This window comes from Moschus berezovskii, chromosome 13 (genome assembly GCF_049115385.1).
Source record: "Moschus berezovskii isolate FMDL1 chromosome 13, NW_MosBer_1.0, whole genome shotgun sequence".
In the NCBI taxonomy this organism is placed as follows: Eukaryota; Metazoa; Chordata; class Mammalia; order Artiodactyla; family Moschidae; genus Moschus; species Moschus berezovskii.
In genome coordinates, this window is record NC_142472.1 from 744,982 (window position 1) to 764,363 (window position 19,382).

The 19,382-nt window shown below is 57.7% G+C and overlaps 1 protein-coding gene across 3 annotated transcripts in view; it reads right to left on the bottom strand.

Moving 5' to 3' along the window:
- Positions 1-3,241: 3,241 nt before the first annotated feature.
- Positions 3,242-19,382, bottom strand: part of ATP11A (ATPase phospholipid transporting 11A) — a 103,868-nt gene continuing 87,727 nt past the window's right edge. The window contains exons 25-30 of one of the 3 annotated variants that reach the window (XM_055426728.2): positions 19,232-19,367; positions 14,062-14,127; positions 13,336-13,439; positions 11,193-11,358; positions 7,290-7,393; positions 3,242-6,545 (exon numbers count right to left, since the gene is read on the bottom strand). In XM_055426728.2, coding sequence (XP_055282703.1) covers positions 7,301-7,393; positions 11,193-11,358; positions 13,336-13,439; positions 14,062-14,127; positions 19,232-19,367 — 565 coding nt within the window. In that variant the 3' untranslated portion in view covers positions 3,242-6,545; positions 7,290-7,300. Of the gene's footprint in view, positions 6,546-7,289; positions 7,394-9,368; positions 9,456-11,192; positions 11,359-13,335; positions 13,440-14,061; positions 14,128-19,231; positions 19,368-19,382 lie in introns of those variants that run through there. The other 2 variants (XM_055426729.2, XM_055426731.2) reach the window with 2 other exon arrangements.

Sequence of the window (19,382 nt, forward strand, 5' to 3'; positions counted from 1 at the left end):
AGGCGGGGAGCAGCACTGTGCTGCCTGGCGGTCCTTTCGCTCTGTCCTGTCCATGGGGAGTGACCACCTCTTCCCCGTCCTAAGACAGCCTGCAGGCGCCATGGTCACGGCTCGTTTCTAGGTTTTCGCAGGGACAGCATGAAGGGACAAGGTGGGGGATTGAATAGTTAGTCTCCCTAGGGGATGGTAAGTAGGGAAATACGGGCAATCCCTGTAAGCTAACAACCTCTTGATAAAGCTCCACCACAAACCCCCAGCAGAGGCGTGAGGCCCGAAACAGTAAATGGTGCATGAGCCCCGCTTCCTGCCCGGCGAGCTCACCAGTCAATGGTCCCTGGGCTGTGCTCTCTGCACGCCTGCCAAACAGTGACCTGCGGCCCTGGCTTGACCACGGAGGGACAAGAGGACTCCCCTACCCAGCCTGAAGGAGGAGCTGATGGCAGCATGATGTCTACTCGGGAGAGACAAGGGCGTCCTCCCGTCCTCCCCGCACCGCCTCTGATTACGAACTGCAGCCCACTCTGCCCAGAGCCTGTTGTAGTAAATCACGATTCACCCGTGTTGCTCTTGCTGAGTCCTCCTCGGCGCTGAGGCCTGAAGGACCGTGGTGCTGGAGCTCCCCCAGCCCCCAGAGGACACCGGGCGGTCTGTGTGCCACCTTCAGTGGTCTGCGTCCTTGCCTTCTCTCGTCCCTGGCAAACTGCTTGCTGCTGCTGCTGCGTCGCTTCAGTCGTGTCCGACTCTGTGCGACCCCATAGACGGCAGCCCACCAGGCTCCCCCGTCCCTGGGATTCTCCAGGCAAGAACACTGGAGTGGGTTGCCGTTTCCTTCAACTGCTTAGGTTCGTGCAAAAGTCATCGCAGTTTTACCTTGTTGAAATTTGCTGTTTGACATTGGAATACGTTCTCAATAAATGTGACTCTGTGAGACATCGCTTTAATGTGTATTTCTCGATTTATGTTTTTTGCTCTCACCTTATTACTTGCTGTTTATTTTATATTTAGACTATGGAAATGATGTTAGACAAAAAGCAAGTTCCAGTGATTTTCTTGAGTTCAGAATGGGTCGCAAAGCAGCGGAGACAACTCGCGCTTGGCCCAGGAGCTGCTAACGAACGTGCGGCGCAGAGGTGGGTTAAGGAGTTCTGAAAAGGACATGAGCGCCGCGACAAGGCGGAGCACAGTGGCTGGCCACGGGAAGTTGACAAGGGCCACCTGAGTGAGAGCCATCTTTGAAGCTGATCCTCTTACAGCTACACAAGAAGTTGCCCAAGAACTCAACATCCACCATTCTGAAGCAGACTGGAAAGATGAAAAAGCTCACAGAGGGGGTGCCTCATGAGCTGGCTGCCACTCAACAAAATCAGTTTTAATCACTTCTCTTAGTCTACACAACAACGAACTATTTCTCAATCGTATTGTGACTTGTAATGAAAAGTGGATTTTATACAACTGGGACAACCAGTTCAATGGTTGGACTTAGAGGAAGGTCCAAAGCACTTCCCAAAGCCAAGCTTGCACCGAAAAAAGCCATGGTCACTGCATGGTGGGTTGCTGCTGGTCTGACCCACTACAGCTTTCTGAATTCCGGCTGAACCATGACCTCTGAGAAGTAAGCTCAGCGAATCGAGAGGATGCACCAAAAACTGCAACGCCTGTGGCCGCACTGGTCAACAAAAAGGGTCAGCAGAGGCCACGGGTGTCAGGAAGGGACGGAGGCCTCGCAGGGCGAGCTGCAGGCCTTAAGAGCATCGGCTTCTAAGACCGGCTTAGGCCGGACACTGCCCACTAACTGTGAGGTCTAGTCTTCATATCTGATTAAAGACGGGTTTCACTGGGCCTCCGTCGAGCTTGATTAGGGCTCATACCTGTATCTAGATGATGAATGAGACATTTGCCATCTGACTAAATGCTCCTGAATTATTCCTACTGTACATGCTAGACATGTATGAAGGTGAGCATCTTCCCTGGCAAGTTAATATGATGATGCAATTTTAGGGGTATCCTCTTAGAGCAAGAAAGGAACTGATAAATTGTGTGTTATTTCTAAGATTTTTCCCTGAAAGAGGAAGCTTAACAGTTGCAGGTGTTGATCACACTGGGACACAGCCCAGTGGAATAAAGGGCTGTGTTCACACACACACTGGTGGGAGCCAGCTGTTCACACCCGCACAGCCTCAGGCCGGGGTGCCCTCACTCACTTGAAAGGTAAGCGAGCTTCTCCTAGCTCCCAGGGTCAGTGTGGTCACAGATCCCTGTCACCCGAGGCAGGTGTGGACACTGGACCCCAGCGGACAGCAGCCCCAGGACCTGACTCACCTGCGGCGTCTATTCCCTGTAGCGACTGGCGTGCTGGCCGCTGTGTGGTCTGTGACAGACAAGGCCGCCCACGCTAGGTGAGTTACTCGCCCTTGCTTTGTGGTTTGGGGGCCGGGAAAAAGCCCCCAATTTAGAATTGTGCCCGGTGAAGCCAGAGGCTTTCCGAGGAACCTGTCAGCCTTGAAGGGGCTGCCTTGCCCCGGCCCAGCAAGGCCTTTTCTCAGGGTCCACCCTGGTCCCCCAACTGAGTCAGAATCCCAGAAATGAGACTTCGTGAGGATCTGTGGAGTGTTTGGGGGTCAGTTTTCAGAGATGGGAAGTACAGGGGTGGCAGTGGCCAGCGGAGGAAGGGGGCAGGGCTGGGGGGCAGAGCCGCTGGGCCCCCACGCTGGTGGGCCTCTTGGGGTCTGCAGGAACCCCCTGGGGCAGGGCGGGACCCTCTCTCCTAGCTGCCTAGGACCCTGAGGGGTGGGGGCCGGGGCCTGGCGGACAGTTGGGGAGAAGCTGCAGCGGGAAGGACAGGGTGCAGTGCTGAGTATCCTGTTCCTGCCCCGCCCTGGTGGTGCAGTTCTGGGTCCAGGGCCACCCCATCCCACACAGTCCTGAGAGGCTGCTCCCGCGGCTTCATCCCAAACTGAAACACTCTCTGGGAGAGTGTTTACCCGGCAGCTGGGCCACCCCATCCCACACAGTCCTGAGAGGCTGCTCCCGCGGCTTCATCCCAAACTGAAACACTCTCTGGGAGAGTGTTTACCCGGCAGCTGGGCCACCCCATCCCACACAGTCCTGAGAGGCTGCTCCCGCGGCTTCATCCCAAACTGAAACACTCTCTGGGAGAGTGTTTACCCGGCAGCTGGTCTTAGCAGAAACTTAACACCTACTTCTGTCATCTTTTTAATTTATAAAGAGACTAAACCAGAACTTTTTCTTCTTTATTGCAAGCAGATTCAGGTCTCCTGCCTAGATATTCTGCAGAAAAGTCCTATCATAATTAATATTAAGAAGATATACTTTATCTACAGAAATAAAAGTTAAAAATAGTAGCATACAAAATAAATTTTACAGAAATTTAAGATTTTGTTTAATTCACCATTTAATTTTTCAAAGCAGATTAATAAATTATCAATTAAACATTACTGTTCAGAGGTTGATTTATTATCTTAAACACATCTACTATAATTCAATAATTTAAAAATAAATTCCAGTATTTATGATGACAATACCTATAGATACCATTCGTGTTAAATATATTTTCGAAGATTCTCTTTTATCACATTACATAATGAATGAACATTTTAAACAGCAATGCAGACACACATAATTTTAAGTCAGAGACAATATATGCATATTAAAATTCTGTATATTTTGATAAGGTAAAAAATAAAGCTATATAAACTGATCTTTAGATTTTTTCTGCAAAAGTAGAATCACACTTTAATAATACTCCAACACGTCTTCATTAAAGCTTTGTTTGTAGACATCAAAACGATTCTCACCCCCATTCACTTACCCTCTAACTTACTAAAAAAAACAAAACAGAATGAATGCATTTGCCAGCTGACATTTTTCCTGTTTTTAAAGTTAGAAATGGGAAACTTCCAAAAGAAAATGCATACCAAGCTGTTACACTGAGTTGTTAAATAAATACCATTAATTTTAAGATAAGCAGAAGTGGTTGCATTAGGTTATTCATAATCAGTGCAAAACAGATGAATTTAGTGGTTTTAAAGAAAAAGGCCGGAAACTTCCCTTACGTTGCCCTGAACTTCTGGTTGATGCCCGTGAATTTAAGAATAGTTACACTGTGTGCGAGGCATTGCTGTAGTTCAAGCTGCAAAGTCTCACAAGGCTACTAGGCGTCTGCGACCTGTCACTGCGGAAGCTCCGCCCCCAGCGAGCCTCGTGGGCTGCGCCCCTGGGGGTCCTTTGGTCTGTGTCCGCCCGTGGAGTCAACGGCACGGGAATGGGCTGATGGGTTCTAACAGGAGTGGCTGAGAGCGCGTCTCTTCTCCCAGCCGGGACGTGGCTGCAGCTGGGAGGGTCCGGCCCTGGTCCCGAGGGCAGGTCCCCTCCAGTGGCGACGCTAGCTCTGGGGGGTGGCGAGCCGGTCGGGGTTGGGAACCAGACATCCGGACCAACAGGGAGATGTTAAAACGTGGTTATCGAGCAGCTGTGAGTAAGATTTTCAAAACTAAGGAAGATGCTTAAATTACTTGCTCTAAGGTCAGTTTAAGGCAAGTAAGCACTGCCCACCGCCAGGTGGGAGCCACATTGTCTTGTCTGAAATGTCCCTTCCCTGGTTCCCGTCCCTCCCTGGCTTCTGGTCTCATGCCCCTGGTCCATCTCACATTGTCAGGCACAGTCACTTAGGAACTTCCCAATTTCAAGAAGACATATCGGGGCGTGTAACGGTCAGTGGCTGTCCTAAGGAGACTTGAATTATCCGAGGTAAGTGATAACCGTCTGGATACAGGCAGAAAGAGGACAGTGAACCGTCGAGAAGCTTCTATTTTAAGGCTGAAGGATAGAAACTAAAAACTAAACAAAAAGCAGATGAAACTGCAATGAACCGTGAAGAAGGAGCAGAGCAAACGATCAGACTCTAACTATGCCTTGGAACTACTCGCTACTGCCAGAAACACCAAAAACAAACCAGGTGCAGAGAATAAAGTCAACTCTGAAAATTCACATTCATCAGACATTGAGACATTCAGCCAAAACGTTCATCAGAATTTAAATGTAAAGTGGCCAAAATGTCTTTAACTTAAAAAATAAAAGCTTTAAAAACATACTTTAAAAATTAGATATGGTACGTTAACAAATAAACGAATAAAAGAGGTATAAACAGCTATGAAAATACTTCAGTGCAAAGGCAATTTTAAGATCTCTAAAAAAATACGTTACAAAGAATTTGTTAACTAAACATACAGAGAATCTGCCCCCCACAGGTACGACATTCATACCCATTTTAGGTTCTTAAAAACGGCTGTAAAAACGCACACACTGTTTGCAGGGTCTGGTGTGGGCCACACGGACAGCGAGGCGGGGCCCACGGCGGGCACCCCCACCCGAGCCTCAGGCCCCGCGGCCGTCACCCCACTCTTTGGTATGCTTGTCACCTGCTTGTCACACCACCTGTGTGCCCTGTTCCTGCAGGTCAGCTCCTCCCCTCGTTCACATAAGTGTCTCACAGGTAACGTTACACTAGCGGACCCCGCGGTCTGAGCGGCTCGGGGGCAGGCCCAGGTGGGCTCAGCACAGTCCCTCGGTCCACAGGGCATCCAGTGGGGGCAACGTTCAGCTTCCGGGTGACCCTCCCCTAAAACGCTGTCAGTTGTACCTTCTGAAGTTTGAACCTCAAACTGAAATGTTTTCCTTACGGACCATTAAGGCTACGTCGAACGGGTTATTTCTAGAAACAGAGATTCCCTTACAGGAGAGCGACAGGGTTTACGGCGCAGCTGCCTGCGGGCGGCGGCACTGCTCTGGGGTCTCCCAGGCCGCCTTGGCGACCCTGGGCGCAGCACGGATCTGGGGGCCCACGCGCCCGAGAGGCCGCTCCCCGTGGGGGCCTCAGCACCACAGCAGAGGCAGGCCCCGGGCACCCAGACCCCGCCGTCCCCCAAACACCCTTCCCACAGCAGCAAACTACGCCCGCGCCCTCGGGGTGGGAAAGCGCACCGCTGGGAACCTGTGCTTTACGGGCCGGGGCCCCCAGAGGCAGCGAGGACGGGGCGGGGCGCCAGGAGTGCGGGCAGCACCTCCCCCGGAGGGGCCGGGGCGGGGGGCCGGCCCGGGGGTGTCCGCGGGCGGCTCCAGAAGCGGAGGTGTCGGGCTCGGGGAGACGGAGCAGACCGGACCCCGCCCGCGAGGCGGAGGCCCTGGTGGGGCGGCCCTGCCTGGAGCGGACCGAGACCCCCAGGCAGCGGTCCTCCTATTGCCAGGGGGCCGGGGAAGGTAGCGGGCTCGTGCGTGTCCTTCCCAGTCGCCACGCGGGGACGCCTGTCCCGTCTTCCTCCTCCTCCGGCCGCAAGAGCAGCACACGCCACGCGGCCCTTCGCGGCTGGACCCTTGCGTGTGGCCTGCCCTGGGGCCGCGGGTGGTGGGAGAGACTGAGCAGGAGGGGCCCAGCGTTCCCCGCCTTCCAGGGCGCTGCCCGGGGCTGGATTCTACAGAGAAGCAAGTGGGTAACTCCCCGGACGTGGTCCTGACACGAAGCGCGAGGTCTGCGGAAACAGAAAGGGCAGAGTCAGTTCCGGGAGCCCGCACGGACCCCGGCCAGTGCCCGTCGGAACCCAGCGCAGGCGCGGCCCTCGCTGCCCCGGCCGGGGTGCCCCCGAGAGTAGCTGGGCCAGACACGGAGGCGGCGTGCGGGCCGTCCGTCCCTCCTTGCGTCCACCGTCCCGCAGAAGGCGTGTAAACACGAGGCCCCCCTCCGGGCCCCAGTCTGAGTGCGGCTCCTCCCACCGCGCACCCGCTAGACCGCTCCGGCGGAGGCCCCCGCAGTCGGAGGCCCAGGTGGTCAGACTGGACGGGCAGGGAGGGGGCACGCCGGCCCGGAGATGCCCACTCTGGATGCTGAAGGCGCAGCTGGACGCCTGCCCCGGCCTGGCTCAGAGCCCCTTGTTTATTCCAAAAGGGGGTCTTTCCTGGAGGACCTTTCAGGTGGAGCCACGCCTACCACCGTGGATGAGAACGAAGGCTGAGTTCTGGACGCCAAAGGACGCTGCGGGCCTGCGCACCGCACAGGTGTGTGTGCACGCACGCTCACACGCGTGCCTGGGTGTGCACCGCAGACAGCCCCAGGCGGCCGGCCTCTCCGGTGGGCCACTTACCGGGGACGGACCCCACGTGTGGGCAGGACTTTGTCACCATGAACCTAACAAACGGCACAGCACGGCAAAGCTCTGGAGGAAACCCGCGCGGTCCGCAAGAGCACAGCACACGGGCTGCCCGCGGGCGGCCGTTACCTATCCTCCGGCTACTCGCGCCTTGGCCGGGGCTCGGGGTCCGTCAGCAGCGGCCGGTCGGGGCTCGGCGCGGCGTCGGCCGGGGCTGGGCGGCTCGGGCTCCTCTGCAAGGCGAGGACAGACACTGAGCCCGCACTGCTCGCCCGGCTCCGCGGGGACGGCCGAGGGGGACGCGTGCGGGAGGCCCCGCTCTCAGCGCAGCACTGGCCGATGGTCGGGGCACGGGACCCAGGGCTGACGGCCCTGCCGCTCCCCCCGACCTTCCAGAGATGGCGCTGCTCCTGAGAGCGCGGAGGCCCGAGCGAGGGGCTCTGCACCAGCCGCTCTCTGCCTGCCTGTCCACCTGCCTGGCCCTCCGTCTGCACCTGCCTGTCCCTCTGTCCCTGTCTGTCCAACTGCCTTCCTGTCTGTCTCTCTGTGCCTGCCCGGCCCTGTCCCTTGGCCCAGTCTCCAGTCAAACAAAAGAATCCTGGCCTGAAGCTAGAATCCAGAGGTTGGGGCATGGCAGGCTGCAGGCCAGCATGGTCGGGTGTTTCTAGTCTGAACACTGAGGCTCTCTAGTCAAGTGTGAATTTCTCAGTGCCTCAGAAGAGGGGAACTGCAGGAGCTGGAGAAGCACAAAGTTGGAGGTGCAGATGCCCCCCCCACCCCCGCCCCTCCGGCTAGGTGCAAGGGGCAGCCGGCAAGAGGTGAAGCAAACTAGCGCTCAGGTGCTTGCTCTTTGTGGGAGTGGAAACACTCACAGCTGTGCATGCACGTGGGTCTGGACAGAATAAATGCACATGTATATACAGATGCCATACATACGTACACACACGTTTGTATGTGAGGCCTGGTGGCCGCTGGGGTTTTCACTTCAATAGGACAGATGAAAAGAAAAAGCCACCCATCTCAAATGCAGCATGTTCCATGGAAGCACTAGTCAAGGGTTTGTTCCTCCAAAGTTTTGCCGAAATTGGTTGGTTTTGCAGCAACACGGCATGCACCCTGTGTGCGCTGGGCACTGGCTGCAGGCACCCGTGAGGGGCTGGCCTGCCTTGCGGTCACAGCCGCGGCCACAGAGACACAGAGCTCAGAGCCCTTCGCCAAGGAGCAGAGTCCGGCTTCTGCAAAGGCTCAGAAGCAACCAGCTCTCAGTGAACCCTATCAATCACAGAGGATTTATTTTTAGCCCAGAGTTGGAGTGATTTAAGGGGTTTCACAAATATCTCCTGTGACTTATTAAAATGTTCCTAATAATTTCATCCTAAATGTCTTCAAGTGTGTAAACAGTGAGATAAAATTATATAGTTTATTCTAACAAATTCTGATGCACCAGGTTAGAAAAATTTTGATTGCCAATAATTACTTGAACTTAAAAGATGAACAATTATTAAAACAAAAAAAGTCTTTTTTGTTTTTGCTTAAGGCATTTCCTATTAAGCAAACTGCCTGGTAAAGGAGTAACACCAGGCACAGGCCTTCAACGTGTGCCCACTGTGGGGACACACAAGCAGGGCATCAGGGAACAGGACTGAGAACAGACAAGCGTGTCCTTGAAGCCTTGGCTTCAGGCGAGAAGCCTCCCATCCTGGGCGGCGGCCACAGACAACGGTGTGACTGCTCCGTGCTCCTGAGAGCGAGCCACAGATGCTGTTTAAAGCACAGGTGGAGTCTTTTCCCAAAAACAATGAGATCTTTTTAAAAAGATGAGAGGGACTTTGGTGAGACAGCTGAGCCCAAACACGCCTGTCCCGGCTTGTCCGCAGTCCTGGGCCCGGCCTGAGGCTGCCGCTCCCGGGGCCGTGGTCCCGCCAGTCCCGGGGGCTCCACGCGAGGGACAAGGAGGACCCGCCTCTGGGCCCCGGGGCGAGGCCAGCACTGCCCCAGGAGCTGCCCCTGCCGCGCGGGGACCAGGACCGGCCTTCGGCTGCCACCCGGCCAGAGGGGCACCGAGGCTCCCCGGGGAGGCCCGGCGGCCGTGTGGGCGGAGACGCCGGCGCCCCGAGGGCCGGTGTGCGCGGCTCCCGAGGTTAGCCGTCAGCCCTCCATGGTCCTCCAATCAAGTCCCAAACATGCAGAAAGACAGAAAGGCGTCACCTTGTTCCGTTAGAAAGTCAGACTGCTGGAAGTCTGAGAAAGCATAAAGACGGTGGGCTGCTCGACAGAAAGGCACTGGTTCCTAGTCTGCCGGTCCCAGAGGTCAGAGGTCAGAGGTCAGGAGGCCATGCACATCGTTAAACAAGATTTGGACAAAGAGGCCGGAAGATGAAAGGAACCAGGGAGGGAAGAGACAAGAAAAGACAGTGAGTCGGGGCCGCACCCGGAGCCCGGGCGGCCGTGGAAACCGCCCGTGCGCTCCCGCCCCGCCCTGGGACGGCCTGGGACCACCGAGCAGCTGGGCACCAGCATCTGAGATCAGCCCCGGGGGTCCGAGAGCTCGCCCGCCTGGCTGGTCACCTCCGGGGGCGGGCACTGCGGTGACGGAGGCTCCACCCCACAGCCGGCCGCGGGGCCTGACGACTAAGAGCAGGGACCCTGTGCTCCCCAAAGGGACTCAGCCCCAGGATGGGGGAGGCCCTCGCCTGTGGTCACCCGCCCTCCTGTCACTCACCCCTGCAGGCCCCGCCCTCCTGTCACTCACCCGGCACGCCCCGCCCTCCTGTCACTTATACCTGCACGCCCCGCCCTCCTGTCACTCACCCTGCACGCCCCGCCCACCTGTCACTCACACCTGAACGCCCCGCCCTCCTGTCATCACCCCTGCACGCCCCACCCTCCTGTCACTCACACCTCTACGCCCGCCCCCTTCACCTGCACAGGCACCTGGTGCTGCAGGTGGGCCAGGCATCCTGCAGGATGGCCTGCAGCGGCCTCTGCCTCTCAGAGCATCCCTCCTCCCCGAGGGCATACGGGGGGGGGAGGGTTACGGGGAGAGGGGGGAAGGGGTGCGGGATCATGGGGGAGAGGCTGTGCGGGGTCATAGGGGTTGAGGGGTGCGGGGTCAGAGGGGGGACGGTGTGCGAGGTCACAGGGGTGCGGGGTCACGGGTGAGGGGTTACAGGGGGAGGGGTGTGGGGTCATGGGAGGAGTGGGTGCAGGGGTGGGGGTGTGGGGTCATGGGGGGAGGGGGTGCAGGGGTGTGGGGTCATGGGGGAGAGGGGTGCAAGGATGAGGGTGTGCGGGGTACGGGGGTGAGGGCTTACAGGGATGAGGGGGTGCAGGGTCACAGGGATGAGGGGTTACAGGGGTGAGGGGGTCTCAGGGGTGAGGGGTCACAGGGGTGGAGAGGTGGGGAACGTCCGCTCCCCAAGAGCGCTCCAGAAACTCCAGGTCACATCTCTGGATGCCAGTCTGGGCATCCTTAGCATCTCACCCATCTCCTGAATCCAGAGTTCAGCTTGTTGGTGTCCCCTTGGGAGCATGGAAAACAACAACCCTACCTACTCATGACCGGAATTTCCCAAAATGAATGCTAAAGTTTGAGCCACATTTCCATCCCTAAAAATAAAGCAATTTTACCTTCGAAATAAGGATTAATCAAAAAAACTTGTTTAGGTTCATACAAAATAATTTGCCTTTTGTATTTATTGGCTTAATCTTTTTCTCTTAACCTTTTCCTTATTTCAGGGACTAGCTGTCCAGGTCTAAGAACTGGACATTTAGTTCAGGTGTAAAATCACGTGTCACCGTGGAATTCATTAGTAACACTGGACTGACCACCTTTCCTGCTGCCTCCCTGGGGCCCCCCCACGGTGCCCCCCAGGCTGCAGGCCCCCAGCAGGCACCTGGAGTTGCCATTGGACGGATCACCTTCCCTGCTTCCCTCCCTGGGGCCCCCCACAGTGCCCGCAGGGCTGCAGCCCCCCTAGCTGCCGGCCCCCACCACGGTGCCCCCAGCTGCACCCCCCGCCCCGAAGTTACCTGCACTCTCTCGGTGGCGCTGGGCCACAGCTGCCTGCACAGCACCTTCTTGAGGACATCGGGCAGCAGGCTGATGGTGACCAGCAAGACGATGGCCAGCCAGGCAGGACCGCTGGACAACATCTGTATGAACACGTAGTACATCCTTTGATAACTGAGGAAGGGCCTGCAGGGTCCAGGGAAAGAAAACCATAGCACGATGGCCGATGAGGAGCCGGCGGAGACCCCCGAGTCCCGCACGGAGGGCCGTCCGCCCCGGCGGGATCCACGTCCATCTCTGACAGCCACGGTCCACCCACTGCGCTCACCACCGGGTGACCGGGGGGCCTTTCCCCACAGCGCTGCGTGACTTTGCCCTGAAGCCTGGGTAGCAAGCGTGAGAAATGGAGCGGGAGTTCTATGAGGTCATTCCAAGGGGGCAACAAGCCCCAGAAGTTCAGCTTCAGAACAGCAGGGAAGACTTTCAAACATGAAACACGGGGTTTTTGCTCAATACCTATTACTACAGAGAAAATAGTGTTCTCATAAGCAGAATGCCTAAACACAAGCTTATGCCAAAATAATTTTTTAAAATTTCTATAAAAATACAGAGAATGAAATGACTTCCCTGCCAGGTGGGCTAGGAATGCCTTTGGAGATGGGCAGTGAGGTAAAAGTAACAGTCAGTCCTGTCTGACTCTTTGCGACCCCACGGACTGTAACCCGCCAGGCTCCTCTGTCCATGGGATTCTCCAGGCAAGAATGCTGGAGCAGGTTGCCAGGCCCTTCTCCAGGGGATCTTCCCGACCCAGGAATCAAACCCGGGTCTCCTGCACTGCAGGCAGATTCTTTACCATCTGAGCCACCAGGGAAGGCTTAGAAATGGGCAGTGACTGCACTAAACGACTCACACGGCTTCATGCTCCAAAGTGTCCAGGCCCAGGAGCTGGCTGGGGGGTTTCTGGGGAGTCTTTCTCTGACACAGCCGCTTGGAAAGCTCACAGCAAAGAGCTGCAGGGGTCTCCGGTCAAGAGTCAGATGGTCAGAGATCCATCAAGAGCAGGCCTGGTTTTCCTGACATGTAATGCAAGGACTGGCCACTGGGGGTCAGCAGTGGAGCGGGCCACAGGTGGACGTCCACACAGCAGCCTCCACGTGGGGACCGGATGGACCAGGGGGCTCTCCCCAGGGCCAGGGGCCACCTGCCCTTCCCCTTGAGTCCTGCACAGTAGCAGGGAGGCCAGGCGGACGGGACACTGCTTCTGGCCTCACGTCTGGGCGGGCCTGGGCCTGGCTCACCGCCCCCAGCCGCAGCCCTGCTCAGGACGGGCTATGCCTCACAGGCAGGGGGGTCACAGGAGCCCCTGAACGTGTGTGACAGGCGGGAACAAGCGCCCGGGGGCCGGGTGGACATGCCCACCTGTGACGTGACCCGGGGGCAGGGCTAAGGAGCACGGCGGGCCCCCGGGTTCTGAGGGATGAAGAGGAGCTCACCAGGCCAGCCACTTAGACAGGTGCCCTGGGCAAAAGGGACAGTGAGGGCAGAGGCGCGCTTGTGACAAATGCAGCCGCCGCCTGCCCGTGTCAGGACTGACCACTGGGTCAGGCTCTGTCCACCCGCAGGAGCAGTTTCAACCGGCAACCACAGAAGCCTTCTGAAAAGCGCAACTGGACTCTGTGGCTCCTCTGTTTAAAATCTTCCATGGGGTCCTACTGGTCTCTAGGGAGCCTTCCTCCCAGGCCTGCCTCTGGGCACTTGCCTGCGGGGCTCCCTTCCTTAGGAATGACTCTGCCTTAGCCCAGGGCCAGCGGCCCAGAGCACTCACAGGATGAGGTCAGTGGTTTTCTCTCAAGTTTCTGTTTAAATAACAGCTTTCCTGGAGAAGCCGTCCCCAACCTTTGATCGGTCCCTTCCTGGAGGGTTTGGCCTGTTTGTCCCCCGTCACGTGTTTCCCCTGGGGTGTGTCTGGGGGAGGGAGTGGAGACTGTCCCGCCTCGTCCCCAGGGGCCCCTGGGCCCTGGCATGAAGCCCCTCCTGCACACAGCGGTTCCCGCGCCCACACACGGGAACAAGGTGGTATGGAACGTGAGCTTTCAGGCCTTGGTGAAAGACACCGCAGGACTAGCAATATGATGGTGACTGAAAAATCCATCAAATCCGTACCAGATAACTCCTCCCCAGAGGAGGGAAAAGACGATGTAGAACAGCAGCGACCCCCAGATAACAAAGTGGTTTATCCAGGTCCAGTAGTGGGTGTCCAGTGCCAGCTGAGGAGAGACAGGGCGGTTAGCAGTGGGGCCCCCGGGCCTGTCGGCGTGAGCCCCAGGGAAGGAAGCCGGCGGCGGGGCCGGGGACAGGAAGCAGAAACAAACCCCTAACTTCAGCCAGAGCGTCTACTGGGGCCTGTGTGGGAGAAACACACCCCGGATTCCAGAGAAGGGCTCCCCAGGCCCACCCTGCCCGAAAGTGCCCGGATCCCAGGGTGGGGGCGCCCCCTGCGGGAGATGCTACTGCCCAGCACCCGGCTTTGGGACTTGCTGTCTCACTTCCAACCCAGGGTGGTAGGATTTGGGACCTTCAGGACGATCCTCCTGTCCTGACTTTGAAAACGAGCTCAGTTTTCCACAGTACATTCGTTTCAGTTAAAGTGTCCTTTGACTATACTGGGGGCGGGGCTGCTTGCCCTGTAAAAGCAGTCTAATTCCAGTCCTTTCACAACAGAAAAGGCGGTGGAATTTCCCTCCTCCCTTCTGTGTCATTCTGAGCTCACCCCTTGGGGCTGAGACCGCGTCAGTGGCGGGGAGAGGACCCCGGCAGGCCAGGGCCACGGCCAGGCTCACGGGGCGGCCAGCCGTGCCTGCAGGGAGCGCGTGCGCTCAGGGACGGTACCTTCAGGGTGACTGTGAACACCATCGCTGTGAACACCAGGGTCCCGAACGTCCAGTTTCCAAACACCTGCGGAGAGAACGTCCAGCCACTGCTCATTAACGCAGACTGCCTCTTTCACACACAACACAAGTGTCCAAGCACCACCCCCAACCACCGCCAACTCGTCCAACCCCAGAGACGCGGGGACGCCTGGTGTCACCACGATGGGGGTGGGCCGCACCCAGGCCCCCGGTCCCCAGCTCCAGCAGCATCTGTGGGTGCCCAGTTCTCCCTGAAGGCTGCCTGAGTCTCCCCCTCGGCGCCTCACGAGCCGGATGGGACACCCCGAGAGCTGGCGTCTCGGTGTGCACAGCGCCCACTCTGCTCCTCCAGCCTGAGTTTTAAGTAGATGAGACCTTCAGCCCACTGCCCCACCCGACCCGCTCTGCATGGCCGAAGTGAGCCTCAGTGGAGTGCGTCTGTCCTCTTTCCAACTGAAAACCCTGAGGGTTTGGACAACAAACCATGGGTGGCATCTTCCTGCGGCGCTGTCACAAGTGGGGGGCCCTGTGGGACAGAAAGGGAGTGGGGGAGACAGGACGGAGCTGCACAGGGGCCAGGGCCGGTCTGGGGCCAGAGCCCCGGACACACAGTACGGCCCCTACATGGCCCCAGAGAGACGTGGGCTTGGCCAGCAGGAAGGAGACAACACGCTTCTCGCCCAGAGACGCAGACACAAGCAGAAGGAAACACCGGACACGTTAGAGTCTGTCCTGGGGACAAACCATCCTCTTGGACATGCTCCTGCACGAGAGGTGGCTGACACAGTTCTGGTTTGTCCGTCTGTGAGCCGTGCCTCTCAGAAACAGCTCCTACTGTCCTCTAAGAAAACACACAGCTGGGCGTCACAAAGCACGGAAAGCTGGAGCCGGTTAGTTCTCAACCAAGGAGACAGCCCTGCAGGCAGCTCACTTCAGGGGTGCGCGTGGGCTGCCACTCTGTGATACAGTTAGCGAGGCAGAAGCTGCTTACAGAATGCTCTAGAAGAAAGACCGAAGCATTAGGACTTTTATAGGAAACAGACCTAAGGACCCTCCCCACTTGATTCTTCACTTCATCATCGTGATCAAAACTGGGCTCAGCGGCTCTCGCCAGAGGGCCGAGCTGCGGCCACCTGCCATGTCTGGGATACTGGTGGACGGGGTGGGGGGCCGGGGGTCTGGACAGCCCCCCACGGCGACGTGCCCAGGCCAGGAACCCCCCAAAGCAGCGCTCTGCCGTCAAGGCTTAACACTGGGGGCATGAAGCGAGGTCCGGGGCAGGTCGCGCTGGGTACGCCCAGCAGGTGCAGAGGACGTGGTGCCTGTGTCCTCTCCCCTGAAGCTGCCGTTTTCAGACAAAAGCAGAGAAGGAAGGTGCAGGTGGCGGCAGCTCTGACTCCCCGGGACCCTCAGCTGGGCATCAGGAGCCCCGGGCCCGGCCCTCCGCCCCTTACGCCCCAGGCCCTGTGTCTGCCACCCCGGGACCCTCGGCTGGGCGGCAGGAGCCCAGGGGCCAGCCCTCTGCCCCTTACGCCCCAGGCCCTGTGTCTGCCACCCTGCTGGGCGGGAACCCCAAGATCCCTTAAAACATCAGAGAACAGCGCGCGTGGGCCTGGGCACAACGTGGGTGCCGGCCGCCCCGGCTCAGGGGACGCGGTCGCGTGACGCTCCAGGAGCTCCTCTAGGCTTCCTCACCCATGGGAGAGCTCAGGCTGAGGTACGGAAACCGTCTGCCGTCGTTTCTACGCTCTTTAGCGGGGGCTTCACCGGGGTCCAAGCCCCTCTCTCAAAGGGTTGTCCAGAGCAGGGGACTTTTCCCAAGTGAGGTCAGTTCCCCGGTCCCCAGTGAAGCCCTATGTCTGGTCTGATTTCCTAAAGTAACATCGTGCCCCCATGGGGAGGTCACATGGGATGACACTGTCATCCATGGGTGGCCCCCGTCCCCGTGGGGGCACCAGGACTGTTGGGGCCGCGTGAGGGCATGAGGAGGGGCAGCTCTGGCCCCACCGCCCCACACCCAGGTCCCGGTTTAACCCCCCTCGTCACACTCCTCTGTTTCCTGAGACTGAGTATTCTACAGGAAACTTTCCTGCTCACAGAAGCTCTGAGATCCAGACTAACTCAGTTTTTATGAATAAGACGACTCCACGACAACACGTCCTGTGTTTCCTGAAGGTCGCAGTCGCAGGACCGTCTATCACGCTCGCAGGACCGTCTATCACGCTTGCAGGACCGTCTGTCACACTCGCAGGACCATCTATCACGCTGGCAGGACCGTCTATCACGCTGGCTCCACGTGCCAACTTGGACCCTTGTGGAGCCTTGGGCGGCTCTGTGCTCAGCCCGCTGGGCAGGGCCCCTAGGCCGGCTCTTGGAACTTCCTGGCTTCTATTACTACGCACCCTAAAGTTTCAAGCATCCACCCGGGAATGTCCTGCTGTTCCTAAAAATCACTGTCTTCTATTCTCATCTGTGAAACAGCGTGGCTCGTATCTGTGAGGAAAATGCTCCAAACTTGAATTTCTCTGCTTCAAAGGTCATCACCGATTCTATCCTCCTTTCGATAAATCCACAAACATTCCTGAGTCAACAGAGGTCTCAGAGGTCGCCTCCTGACCATCCCACCAGCAAGATGCGGCCTCCTTGGAAGGGCAGCTGCAAGGCTGCTGTCACCGAGCTCCAGCTGCCCGAGAGTAAGGGCACCACAGCCGTCTGAGGCTGCACTGGACTCACGGCTCCGTCTGCAGCTTAATTTGAACGACACAGAAACAGCTGATAACACGTTCTCAGTTCTGTGAGCGATCCAATCCTCCCACCTGCCGGACACACAAGGATCATCTAAGAATCAGCAGTCTGGAAACAAGACACCACCTCTGGGTCCAGAGTCCGATCATGGACGCCGTGCGCACTCAGCCCTGGGCCTCCGCGCTCCTGGGGACACAGGTCTGTCCTGGGCCCCGTGGGCCTCGCGCCACTTAGCACTGGTTTTGCTCTCATGCCTGTGAGTCTTTAGGTTGCTCATGGTCCCCTGAGCACCAGGGACCTGAGGCCCAGCCATGGACAAACGCCTGCGTCCAGCACCTTGCTTTGCAGGACGGTCCTGCCGGCTGCTAGCTGACATCACTGGGCGTCTCGGGAGCACCTCCCGTGACAGGTGGTGCGTGACTTGTGCGGGTTCTGGCCCCTGGGCCTCAGAGCTCAGGGTCCCTGCCGACTGGGGGCCTCTCTGCCTCTGTCTCCCTTCCTGTCATGGTTCCAGGTTCTAACCAACTATTCTGTCCAAGATCAGCCGCGCAAAGGCACTCAGCTGCAGGGTGCGGGGGAAGGTGCTTGAGAGTCTCAGGAAAGACCTGGATGCTGGGATCCAGGTCCTAGAGTGGCTCAGCGCACCCTCGGGAGTGAGGGGCAGAGAGACAGGGACCAGCAGGAGCCTTCGGCTCACAGGAAGGACCTCAAAACCACACGGGCCAGTACCTCTGACCACAGAGCAGCCGGACGGCACGCGGCCCCCGCCCAGGTCTGCACCCGAGGCTGCCCAGCGACCCGCGTCCGTGTCCAGGGTGTGTGTCCTGCCCACACACACACACCCGCTGTCTGCAGGCCTGCGGGGCAGGGCTGACCACGTCACCTCCTGACGTGAGAGCCGGGCTCTTCGGCAGCCTCGTGGACTAAACACGTACCCGAGCTTGCTCTAACGCCCCACCATCGCCCCGCGTCTGCCTGAGCATCCATCTGCTTGACTTTAACTCCAGGAAACTGTCCAGTGGGAGGGGAGACTGCAGGGGGCGAGGGTGACGCCCAGAACTGGGACCTCAGTGCTCAGGACACGGAGTCTGAGCTCTGCAAGATGCACACGGGTGTGCGCCCAGTGCTGGCCCCAGGGAGAGCTCCGTGAAGACGGAAGAACTGGGAAACAGCACGAGTCAGCCCCACCATCGCTGGGGCACCCGAGAACCACTCAGCAAAAATCAGGAGTACAAAGTCTCTAAAAACGGGAAGATTTCAGAAAAGTGCAGTAAGGATCTGAAAAATCCTCAATTTAGTAGACGCTGGTTTAAGTTACGATGAGAGACAACAGCGCTTTTCAGCCACGAGAAAAAAGAAACAGAGAAGTCGACAGGCAAACAAGTTGCCCGGGACACACAGCAAGACTCAGAACTTCAGGCCAAACACGCGGAGGAGCGATGGGCAGAGAGGCGCCCTGTCCAGCAGGACGAGCAGGGGACCCCTGCTCAAAGCCCCTTCTGTTTCGTTGGCCCCGGGACACTGGACCGGAAGCAGGACGCCCGGGCCCGCGGCCTCCCGACTCTCCAGGCAGCGAGGAGTCGGCCACATTCAGAGCATCTCCACCCCCATCCCGCCCCAGCCGCGCCTGCCTGTGTGTCTTCCTACTTATTTAGGGCAAGGGAAGACCACACAAATCCAGTCAAACATCGCTGACACGGCGGGCGATCCCGGCACAGAAATCCAGGGAGGATTGCCAGCAGAAGTGACCCAGGTGGACACACACGGTCTCTGGGCCGACCTTGCTCCTACAGACGTGGGGGGGCCGGCTAAAGGCACTTCTACTGACAAAGCACATAGAGGGAGTCACGCTGGAAAATATTTTCGAGAAATATTTTATTCGGAATGCACTCCAGAAACACAGAGGACACACCCACAGATGTCTTACCATGTGTGTGTTGGTGGTCATTATCTGAGAGTGGGAAGGAAGCCGTGGCAGAAAAAAAAAGCGAGATACAAATAAAACAACCCCCAGAGATTATGCAAAACCCAGAGAGCTGAGTGTCTATCGGAAACCACACCGAAAACTACCCATCGCTAAGGAGACAGAACTGAAGCTGAGGACGTGAACAAATGCTAAAGTGGGTTAAATACCAAACTATCTCCTAAATTAAATAAGTCACGTCTTGATGACTGAGTTGGACCCCTACATAAATAACTGATGGTGAAATCCAAGCTATAAAGGCTGGACCCCACCCACCCTGAGAAGGGTGTCCCTGCAGTCGGCAGAGTCCCTGCCATCAGGTCTGCTCCATCCGCGGCGGACACCCAGACGCTGACCCCGCGGGCCAGGCCGAGCCTGGGCCATCCCGAGCTTCACCCCCAGACCCTGCAGCCCCGTCACCGCTGCCCAGCCCCACACAAACCTGCCCATTGCTGGTCACAGTCGTGTTTTCAAACATGAAGTAAGCACCGAAGAAAAACACCAGCGCATCGAACAAGCCTAAGAGTGTCCAGTAGATGAACGCACGCCAGCGGAGAAGAGCATTCTTGGCGATATCCCTGAGGGAGGAAAAG